The sequence below is a fragment of the Bacillus rossius genome, chromosome 1 (genome assembly GCF_032445375.1).
Source record: "Bacillus rossius redtenbacheri isolate Brsri chromosome 1, Brsri_v3, whole genome shotgun sequence".
Classification (NCBI taxonomy): Eukaryota; Metazoa; Arthropoda; class Insecta; order Phasmatodea; family Bacillidae; genus Bacillus; species Bacillus rossius.
This window is the reverse complement of record NC_086330.1, coordinates 132,555,814-132,568,200: the sequence shown is the minus strand read 5'-3', so window position 1 is coordinate 132,568,200 and position 12,387 is coordinate 132,555,814. Positions and strand designations below refer to the sequence as shown.

At 37.9% G+C, this 12,387-nt stretch overlaps 1 protein-coding gene across 2 annotated transcripts in view; it reads left to right on the top strand.

Annotated features, from left to right (window-relative positions):
- The first annotated feature begins 104 nt into the window (after positions 1-104).
- LOC134546159 (histone-lysine N-methyltransferase E(z)) overlaps positions 105-12,387 on the top strand; it is a 96,429-nt gene continuing 84,146 nt past the window's right edge. The window contains exons 1-2 of one of the 2 annotated variants that reach the window (XM_063388727.1): positions 105-408; positions 6,401-6,544. In XM_063388727.1, coding sequence (XP_063244797.1) covers positions 6,406-6,544 — 139 coding nt within the window. In that variant the 5' untranslated portion in view covers positions 105-408; positions 6,401-6,405. The remainder of the gene's footprint in view (positions 409-6,400; positions 6,545-12,387) is intronic. The other variant, XM_063388726.1, reaches the window with a different exon arrangement.

The window sequence follows — 12,387 nt, the reverse complement described above, 5'->3', positions numbered from 1 at the left end:
TTAAAATTCTTATTCAAATATTTATATTTACACAACGGTTAGTAGCATGATTTTCTCGTTTGCTGATAGAATGTGTAAAGTACAATATAAACAATATAGATTTTGAGGTTGGCTGAAGCAAAGAGCGCGAATCGAACGTAAACAAATGTTCCGTGCTTTGACGGAATTTACGTAGCGGCAAAGAGCGTAGTTTATCTATGGTGGATACTGGATAGTGGATATACAAACAGAAAATAGCGGAGAAAGGAAGAAATAAAAGATTAGAATACAACGCATAAACGATTTCAAATGAATTATAGTTGTTCATTTTTACTCAAATATGTATTTAAGTCTGTGTAAAACGCTTGTTTTTATTCGTACAATAATTTCTTGGTATTCGTTGTAAACTATATAGTGTTTTAATTCTAGGTAAGTAAAGAACATCTGCAGGATTTTAATGCCATTGATCATTGAATATGTATTATATATTTATTTTTACGAACAATTTTCTGAGTTGTGCACAAATAATTAGTGTGGTACAAAATTGATAACATCTCATGCATCTTCTCTGCTCAAAATGTTGATTAGTTAATTTTTTATGATATGTTTTCTAAACTATGTATTACTGCTGTACCTACATTTTCTTTCTGTCACTAAACAAATATATAGTCCAGATAGGTGACATGTATGATAAGTTCTTTATCTCGAGACACTGTCGAATATGAGATCCAGCGGAACAGTGACTAAATTAATAAATAGAACGACAGGCATTAATTAATTTTATTTGTACTTTTCATAACAGTAGTATTTGATTTTTAGTATGCTAATTGACAATACTTATTTTATAAATACAAGGGGAGTAGTATACCTTGAGCTACGATATTTATGTCGTCATCAACATGCCTGATGTCATTACCATTCCTAAATTCTTTCGGGACAAGCCTAGAGTTTTTGGACGGGGAACATTCACACTCTTGTTTTGCACAAAATATGTTTCTTTAAGAAACTGTGTTTTGGATATTGTATTATATATACTACTGCTCTACATGTGTATTAGATTATAGAATATGATACCAAAGATTTATTGCCCACAGTTTCAAATTATATTTACTTTAATCCCACCGGGTTTAGTATATTTTGCATTACCATTAATTTTACGCCAAAAATATTAATTTTCCACTTCTATTTTCGCAGCTAAACTCACCCCCTCATTTGTTTTAATTTTGATGATGACATCCGTTCTTTCGCTGTTACCAACATTACATACATAGGCCTACTCCATTCAAGCCTTATAACTGGCGAACTTCGATGATGTCATATCCATCCCTTAAACTTTTTAAGACTATAAATACACGCATGCTGCTTACCAGTATCGAGATGTAGACTTGGCCCAATAAGTGTTATATAAACACACAGAACAAAGGTGTTAAGCTATGGTTACATTCATGATTACATGTGCAGCGCGCGTCAGCGCGGGCATTGGCACGTCGTCCCCTCCTTCCTTCCCCCTCCTAGTGTGTGCTTGCTCCTCTCCTCCCCTCCTCCGTTCGGCACATGCGCGCTGCGCGGTACCTATACTATAAAACCAGTAGCAATTTAATAATTCAGTCTTGTTTGTCTTGAGTAGCTTGGTAATCCAGCATGTAGTCAGTCAGTTAGGCTTAAATTTGTGCGACGTGCGCGACCTCGGGGGAAAAGAAAATGTAAGTTGGAGTGAGGCGGTGGCCCTTGCCATAATGTAAACGTTTGTTAATGTTTGAGTATTTTGTCTTAATTCCCTTTTGATCGCCACCTAGAAAATCATGTTTGGATTTAATTTGATTTAACTTAATTTCATTTAACTTCACGTTGTTGGTAACTGTTCTCCCCTGAGACGTCGACGTACGTAAAACGTACCGTAATTAAAATGTTTTAAGAAAATGTAACTTAATTTTGTAACGCATGTAATGTGCATAATGTCGTGGGTTCTCCCTACATATCGACAATGTTGTAATTTAGCAGTTTCAATGCGTCTACCTTGTGACGCCCCCTTTTGATGGCCCGTAATGGGACCGCGCATGTTTCGCACCACATGGTGCCGTCATAACTTCTATTTTTTGTGGCCTTGATGATGGCTCGTTCACTTGAACTTTTGTGTACAACCACTCTAATAATGTGGATCATATTGGTCTTTGTTAATCAATTTGTTTGTTATTTTTTTTGGCCTAATTAAAATTGTATGTATTAAAGTTGAATTCTGTTGTTGTGTTACAAATACCTGTTCTCAATCCCTGCCATGCTATGGCGTCATACCCTGCCCTTATGCCTATAGGAATTACAATCTTTGTAGGCTACACCTTCTGAGGTGCCAGAAACGTATAACCGAAAAGTTATCAGAGATGACCTCATTAAATTGCATATCCAGAAAAAGATAATAAATACAAATTAATGGTACAAAATTGCAATTTCAACCCTAAACCTTGTCATCATCATAAATACAATCATACTCATGAAAATTCATAAATATTTGATTATCAAAATGAATAGTTACCTATACTACTTTGCCAAACTTGAATCAAACATGAAAATATCTTTTTCAAAAAAATATGTTTCAGTTAATGTATAGGTACCTAGTTACGAATAGAGCATTCTAAGTACAAAGTATGGCAAGTGTTAATAATTTAAAGTAATTGAACTTAATTTTTAATCATATCAAAATTATAATTTTTTATTCCTGAAGATGCCTCTAAAAGGATTTGCTGAATCTTTGTCGTGAAATTACAGCGGAGAAGAATTCATGCTATCAGCTAAGTTAACACCACTTTATCGAGGAAAACAGCTGGCATGGGGAGAGAACTCAAAATATTTTCTAATCATAGTGATGCACAATTTAGGTGGCCAAAATAAAAGTAGCAAAGTACTTAACACTCCAAACCTAAGGTTTTATAACTCCGAAACAGTTATTCAGTAAAATCTCTTGCTATTAAATCTTGTTGAATTATACACTTGCAGTAATGTCAATTCATTTATTTGTTTCACTAGAAAGTACCATCTGCACAAAATCGTTCTCCAAAAGATTTGCATTGAGTTTGCCTCTCCATAAATTTAAAGGGAAACTATAGCCTAATACAGGGTCATCGAGAATGAGTGCTGGGATTCTAAACTGTTGTTATAAATCAAATAAATATATAATTTATATTCACGTTGGGCATTTAAAAATGTTCAGAAAAGTTTAAAGTTTTTTTTATAGCTTAGTACACCTCGATATGGGTGCAATTTCAGTTGTGGTGATGTCCTGTCATGTCTTCTGAATTGTGTCTACAGTTATGGTTGCAATTTCTGCAGCGACCCTGTCTGTGAGGTGGTTGATGTTTATCCTGTTTTTACTATATCCTCGTGGAAAATAGCTACGTTGTCGGGTTTCCTTCTGCGACAGTGAGTTTTCAAACTCTGCATCTGTGGGAAGCGTGAGTGAGGCTGCGAGACTATCGTGTTCACTCCTCTTTAGTGTGAGGCAGTCCGTGGCTTGTGTCATGTGGAGCGGTTTTTCCCGTGGATACAAATGTTGCCACTTCCGTTTTAGTTTGGCATTCCACAAAACAAACTGAGCCTTCTGTCGAATGGTCACTTTCTGTCATGCGCCACCTCACACCAAACCAAAGTGATTATGGTAGTCACTCCGCATTTATACTGGCATTTATGTCTTATTGTCACAGACAGTCAACCAAAAACTTACTGTTTTCTGTGAGAATATGTTAAAAACATTGTATGTATACACTGAGAATAAAATGAACATCCAGCATCTCAAAGTGAGGAGCTCTGCAGAAATGGCAACTTTAACTACTGTGTAGACATCACCAGAGTTGGAATGGCACCCATATCCACTCAAGTATATCTATTAAATACTGCGTTCATAATTTAACAGTTTAGAATCCTGGCTTTTAAGTTCCAACTATCCTGTAGAATTTGTTGCCAGTGCTGTAGCTTTAGTTCTTAATTAAACTGTAATGCACAGTTTAGCAGCGTGGACTGCTTGGCCATGCACTGATCTCATATGAGCGGGAGCTTCCCCTGACCACATGCACACACACACACGCGCACGTGTTCGTTGTCACACGTCAACATTCTCGCGCTGAGTCGCTGGCTGTCTTCAACCTATCGAGGGCGCAACGTTCTTGTAAAACTTCAAAGGAAAAAAAAATGTATTCACTATTACAGTTAAATTAATTATATTTAATTAAATTAAATTTACCATTGCCAATTTTAATTAGGCCTGAAAACCAACCAATTTGTAACTCATAATATAAACATAATTATATCTTGATTTCAGGCTTACCAGTTCAAATGACAACCAGAAACATTTATAACAACATTACAAAATATTAAAAAAAAAAAATGTATACTGGTACTGAATATTGCATATTATCAGAGAAGGGCGTAGTCTAGACCCGATACCATGAAAATGTTGATTACGTCTTTCCTCCCCTAATTCTTACAGGACAAACGCGGGAATATGGGGGTTTCGGGCTAGGAACATTCACATGTTTTTTTTTGCACAATCCATGTTTCTCTGTCAAACTAATTTTCGATTATCGTATTCTATACTAAAGTCCTATCTATTCTAGTACATGACACAATATCCAAGTAATATTTCCCATGGTATCGTGTTGTATACTTCAGTTCTACCTATTCAATTATAGAACTTCCGGTATGTAGTTCTATACTAAAACTCTGCCTATTTTAGTGATAACGAAGTAATATTTCACACACTATTGTGTTCTATACTTCAGTCCTACCTATTCTGGTACAGGATACGATACCGAAGTAATATTTCCAATCGTATCGTGTTCTATATTTCATTCCTACCAATTATAGAACATGATACCGACTATACATTTCCTACTAGGGTATCATATTATACACTATAATCCTGGATGGTTTTATATATACTGCGATACTGCATATTATTTAAAAATAGAACATAATGCCAATATTTTTTCCGTACACTTATTTACTTTTCTCAACAACAATATCTTTTGCAAACCAAGCTTGTGAATATTTCCAATCCAAAATGTCCATTCCCGCACTTAGACCATATTAACATAGAGGTCTAATTACTGTAGCACAACCTACCCTATCGTGATGCATATATATATATATATATATATATATATATATATATATATATATATATATATATATATATATATATATATATATATATATATATATATAAATCTTTTTATTAGCTGACCTACCCTCACCAAAAATTTTCCTTTGTTTTTATCACTTCAAATTTGCAAAAAAAAACTATAAAAACCCAACCTTTTTTAAATTATTTTATTCACCTTACCAAATAAACTATTTCGCCTAACATCGCAAATGAAACACACACAACACATATCTCACCTATCTCATCAAAATAAGTGCACATAAAACACTACATATCACAAACATTTAAATCCCTTAAAAAACCACTTACCTTTCTTGGCTTTATGACAATAATTGCTTACTGTCAATATTTCTCTTGTAGATATTAAATTATGTCAAAAAATTTGCTATTTTTTTTTATAATTTTTTTCTATATCATGAAACACGAATTGACACATTCATGTTTACTACAATCGCACGTTCTTTCTGTACACTGCATCATTATAAAAATTCAATTTAAATAAACACAATCTTGCTCTTCTCGTGACTACTACACTTATTTCCACACACATCTAATACATTTCTTATTACCTACTTACTACTTATTGTGCACTTATTTATTCACTTCATAAAAATCATTGATTCTACATATTTATTCACTCGTCTTCGTTTCACGATCACTCCAGAACTTTCACTATCTTTCTTTTTTTTTCTTTTCACTGCACCACCAAATATTGGCTTTACTTCAGATTTCAATGTTTCCAATATTACACACTATATATTTCTTCGTTCAGCAATACAATTTGTTGTCATTGGCCAACTTCCAATAGGTCATACATTTCCCCTACTTTATTTCCAACAAATAGTAAGGCTGGTATCATATTTTGAATTTTACCCACAGTTAGTCCCTGCTTCAACAGAACATAGTGGTTTGGAAAAATTCCCCTAGTTTTTTCCTTTCTCTACGTACTTCTATTAGAAATTTTATGTTCCAAATATTGTATTTTATGAGTGAGTTTTATACGAAGCAGTTAAAACTGTTGATGGAATTACAGTATACATAAGAATTACCATGTATTTAAATTATGGTCATGGGCTAAGCAGTAACACTTGAGTTTCATTATTCAGTAAGCTGCTTTTTCTGATTACTTTGATTAGAAGTGATCAAAAATGACTTGTAATGTAATGAGTGTTTGTTCTTTTGTAGAAGTAGCAGTTGATGCAGTACAGAAAATAAGATTTAATGAAATTATTGAGAAGTGTGTTATTAAAGTATCTTGTGCTTATGCAGCTGATATGACTGGGAAAGTCAAGGTGTCTGCAGAATGGAAGAAGCGAGTTCGCTCAGAGTTCATGCGTCTTCGCCAAGTAAAGCGCTACAAGCGAGCAGACGAGGCAAAGGTAGCTTGGTGCGAAAACAGGAAGCATATGACAGGTGCTGTAAAATTAAATATTTAGTTTTTTATTGTTCGTGGTTTTTTAGTTTATATGTTGTTTATTATTATTACACACACACATACATATGGGTCTTCATACACTTTCTGAATTCTTTTATTTATATATATATATAAAGTTTTCTTTGTGTTCAAAATAACAAAATTGTGGAGATTACTATTGTAACTAAACAAATCTTTATCTTTGGATTTCATATTAAGATAAATATATTTGAGACTTGGGTTTGTAATACCATTTCCTTGTATACTAATCATATTGGCTGCAAAAGACTGTCACTTTGGTAGGTATAACGTTCTGATTGCCATTATTGTGTGTACTGTGCATTTTCACTGAGTTTTTAAAAAAATTTTCTCCTCTATTTCTAGCAGTCTTCCCCCAAAGTTTGATTCAGCAGATGGACAAATATATTTAGACCTATCTTAAGGAAATTCTATTATTTACAGACAAAATTCCTTTTACAGTTGATTTACGTGTATATATGTAGGACTCATGATGCTCATTGAGACGGGGTATGAGTCATCTGATCACTCACTCCACACTAAGGGGATCTGGGTGTGATTCCCGGTGGTTCTAACCCAGATATTTTGCAAGGAGTGCATGTTAAGTGCTGTATGCCGTTGGGTAATTTGGTTTCCCACATCCATGCATTCCGCCAATCCTCGATTGTCATCTCATCTCATTACCTCTCTCCGTTTAATGACCCCCAATGTGCACAAAACATTAAGCACTAGGTTATTATTTCATGTTCACTTTTTAAAAAGTGATAATTTTGATCTCATAGATATTAATTATAAAATAATGCAAATATTAATTAACTTAAATCTGAAAACTGCATTTATATTACTGCGATGGGCTTTCAAAAAATTATTTGAAAGTTAGTATTTTCATTTTTTTTTTGCACTTACCCCTTGGTAATTTTTTTTAAGTTTATTCATATTTGTGTTGTATCATGGTGTTAAATCTTCAAGTGATATGTATTATATTACTGTATTGTCCAATTATAAAATGAGAGTTTTACTGAAGTTATAAGAGATTAAAGCTGATAATTATTGTACTGCAACATGTTTGTTTTGACAGTTTAATTATTTATTATTATTTACGATTTATTTTATTTTTGTTTGCTCTATGTATAATATCATTTATTTTCAGAAACGGCAATACTTGGTTATGTATGTCTATGGAAAAGTGATTCTTTGGATTTTTACCGGACTATTTGAACGAGGTATTGTTGATACCCCTCTAAGGACTAATGGACTTGAAAACTGTAAACGGTAAAATTAACGCCGTAATTTTATTATGTAAATTATTAATTTTAATATTTATGTATTTGAATTTTAAGTGAAATTTTGTTATCCGCGCAATTGTTGCGTTCGGAGTTTACGTTTTCGGTAAGAAATTAGGTAACTGAAACGGTCCTTTTGGCCAATCACGGGCCACCATTTAAAAGTGAGTCTTACTGGTTATTTTGAGGAAACTAGTAAGAAAGAGAGTTCTACAATGGCCAGCTGAATGAGCGGCAACTTCGTGACGTCGGCGAATTTAAATCCTGAAAATTAGCTATCTAGCATCAGGCATCCCGGATAGTGGATGATAATTATGAACCATTAGGGAGTTCAGAACATTTAAATAGGATTTATCTAAAAAGATAAATATCATAGGAGTGATTAACGTGAGTAATAAAAGTGCCCAGATTTTTTGTGCCCTAATCTTATGCACGAATCACGAAACTCCCGTTTTTACGTCACATCGTCGCCGAAACTTATTATAAACATTGATTTCATGAATTAAATTGACTTTATAGAGGATTTAAACAATACTTGGACATAAATTTTACGAATTTACACATTAATTAACAGACTCAGTGGTCCTATAGATGAGAGGCTCTGAGCTCTGCCGATGATTTTGAACCTATCTAGCCGAGGTAAATTGATTTAAGTTCCCTAAAAAAAAAACATTAATTAAAAACTGTGTAGTGTCAACGAACCCGAATTAAGACTTTTGAAAATATTTAAATGTGCGCAACATAACTCCTGGTAATTGAACTTTTATTGAATTACTATGATGTCACCGTTAAGTTAGGTTGTTGTTTTGGATATGAATAATAATTAAATATATTAATAAGATTGAAATCTTTTAAATCGTTTTTACATTGGAAATAAAATAATTCTATATTTAATATTCACAGTGTTGTGTTGTGTTATTTGTAATTCCACCTACTCCAGTGTGTATTTATGTATGTTCCATATCAATCAAATCACACCTAACTGTGGCTTACCTTATGTCAACATTACCAGTGAAGAGTCACACAATTTAAGAAATCTAATTTATTACACAGTTTTATTCAGCCCAACGTTTAAGTGTGTGTGTGGAGCCTACTAAGCAGCACGAAAGTAGCTCTACATATTTAATTGGCTACCCTAGCGGGGCCTAAACAACTAAGAAGGTTCCCGCACATATTTATTTGGCACTCCAAGTGGGGCCAATACATATATCAACATAGCAAGTGTGTGCGTGAGGGAAAAGAGCTGCACATATTTATTTGGAGCCCATACGGTGGGGCCGATTTTGAGGTTAAGGGACACCTCAACAATTTTTTTGTGTAAATTCTGTACCATCCGAGTACTGTGTGCAAGTGCACTATTTGTGTAACGCATTATTTTTTTCAATTACTTCCTTGCACACCACTATGGCCGACGAACAAAACAAATACTTTCTTAGAGAAAGATCACGAAGTGTAGGGGAGGAGTATGCTACTGCACAAACCTCAAGCAGTGAGTCGAATCCTTCATCATCTGCAGGGAATTCGCCTGTAGTCACCTGTGAGGAAAGGTTAGGGCGGCTCACATCTCCCCTAATCATGGAGCAGGAAAACATAAATGACACTGTCCTACACACAATTGCACCCCAGGATAGCACTCCTACTCCACCACCAGTGACACTAGAGTCACTGATGCAGATCTTGCTGCAGACAAATGCTCAGATGAAGCAGAACGACTCTAAATTGGAAAAAAACAACACCGTTCTCACTGAAAAACTAGAGCAAAACAACACTGCTCTCACTGAAAAACTAGAGCAAAATAACATCAATCTCACGGCTGAGTTGAGGGCTGGATTGGAACAGACCAATGCTGCCATGGAACAGAACAATGCCAGCCTAAGGAATCTCGAGCACAGCATCGAGGTTAGACTCTTGCAACAACATGAGGAGATTCAGCAGATAGCCGAACAGGTCTCCCAATACAACAGCAGGGTAGATGGGTTGGAATCCCACGTCACGTCCCTGAGGAACATGATGGCCAACGAGCATCGAGGACAGGCCAACGCCAGGGAAGAGGTGCGTGAGCACATCCAGCACCTGGAGAGTAGGCTTGGTGACATTGAGGTGGCCACAGCTACGCTGAGGGACAGGTTTGAAAATCTATCTGTCCAACCGAGCCCTACAGCTGCATCAGCTGGTAGTATAGGCCAGGCCCAGGCAAGCGAGTGCCATGGACCTACTGTTCCAACACTGCCCACCACAAGCAAGCAACAGGGCGGCACCGAGTGCTACACTGAGCACCTGCCCCAGGAACCGTCACGTGTCACCCCCATCACTCATCGGCCAAGTAGCAGGACGTTTGTAAACACGTCGAGTATGGACCCTGCTACTCTGATCCACCACCCGGCCAAGCATTGGGCAGAGGCCATGCCCACGTTTTCAGGAAGGGTTACCGAGAACCCTATACGGTTCTTGAAGCGCTTTGAGGAATATGCGGCCACGTTCAATCTCAGCGAGGCTGAGGTACTAAAATGCCTCAACAGTGCGTTGAAAGGGCAGGCTTTCTACTGGTGGGAAATGCTGAGTGCAACCACCAGTAGCTACAATCACTTCCAGGCCATGTTCCGCCAGCAGTATTGGAGTCTGCGCATTCAGAGCAATCTGCGTGCCCAGCTCCATACTGAGAGGTATGACCCCAGGAAGGGCACAACGCTGGAAGCCCACCTCTCAACAATGTTTGAGAAAACTAGATACCTCGACTTGCCCATGACGGACGAGGAGTTCGTAGCGGCAATACTCACTCAGTTGCCGCTGCGCTACCAAAAGCAGTTGTCCGGCCTGACGTACCGAGACGTCACAGAGTTCAGAGAGAGGCTCCTGAACTACGACAAGCTGGAGAAAATGGACAGGACGCCAGCACCCAAGGAGGACCACGAGAGGGTACCCCAGCAGAACCGCCAGCCACCCCTGAATAACTATTGGCAAAACAGGGACAACAAGCCAAGGGACAACCGTCAGGCAGCTGTCCACACTATGACGTGGCAACCCAAGGGCAGAGAGCAAAGCTCATATGGCCGGTACGCTATGAGCCAACGCAAAGGCCCCTACAACAAGAGGAAGACCTGGTGGTCAAATACGAGGAACTATCATAGCGACGAAGAGATGTACCAGCGCAAGAGGAAGGACGACCGCAACGACAACCGCCGCCGCTCCTACTCGCCTGAAGTACGGCCTCCCAGGGAGTCCCGTGACCGACGCCCAAGATCCTCGTCTGAAGACGAGAGAGAGTACGCGAGGAAGTACCGCAAGACGGAGGAACCTCGATACCAGGGCCGGCACGAAGAAACCCGAATGCCACCCCACCATTATTCCCCCCAGACGACAGAGAATCATGGCGGCCAAGCCCATAATAGCCAGTTCTCTGGAAACAAGCAACGCTACCAGAACGCGACATTTCCACCACCATTCCAGGCGCAGCATCCAGGACATCAAGCTGCATACTACCAGAGAGGGGAAGTGAACCCGGTAGCAGCCGAGTTCAAGGCTGCAGTGTCCAGCGTCGCAGGACCAAGTAATTGGAACCACAACGAACAACAACAACGTGTTCCAGGTGGACGTGCCAACCAGGGCACGTTAAACTAGAACGGGTTTCAGTTGGATCGCCCCGAACAGAAACCCACTATTCAGGCTCAGGGGTACATAACGACAAAACTCCAATTTACAGCTGCATCAGCTACGATAAATTTATATGCACTGTTATGCTAAGAGAAAGTGAAAGGGACTTTCTCTATAATGAAAATGATGAAAATAGGGTTCATCAAGTTTGTACAGTTTGTCCACATGTGACATTAAAAATTGAAGAATGCAACGTGGATGCATTAATTGACAGTGGCGCTGAAGTCACGTGTATCAGTGAGGAGTTGGTGAACTACCTCGAGCATCAGGGCATCATACTACCCAAGATACCAGTACCAGCACTCAAGATAATTGGAGTGACATCAAGGGCAAGCCCTATTGTAAACAGACAGGTACTGATAACAGTACACGGCCTAGGCAGACCGAAAGACATGACTGCACTAGTTGTGAAAGGCCTAGCAAAACCGCTAATAATAGGCACCGACTTTCTATCACAATTTGGTGTAGTGATAGATTTTAAACTATGTAAAATTCATTCAAATGACTGTGAAACTCCAGTCACACTCACAGGCAAGTGGCATGTGAGGGAAAGTTTTGTGGGAATATTGTACAGTGAACCTATGCACAGGCACATATACAATGCACAAGCAAGTGAGCAACTTCAGGCATCACTTGAAGACATAAGACAGTCACTACAGGAGGTGAAGAGTGTATCACCCAGTCAGCTGCAACAACTGTTTGGTGTACTGGCCAATTTTCAGTCAGTATTTTCTGACAAGCCAGGCAGAAACAGATTCTACCAAGCGAAAATTAAAATAAATGAGGAGGCACCGTACCACCGCAAATGCTATCCCATTCCGGTGAAGTACGTTCAGGAAGCCACAGCCTACCTACAACTTATGATTGATTGGAATGTAATCAGGAGAGAA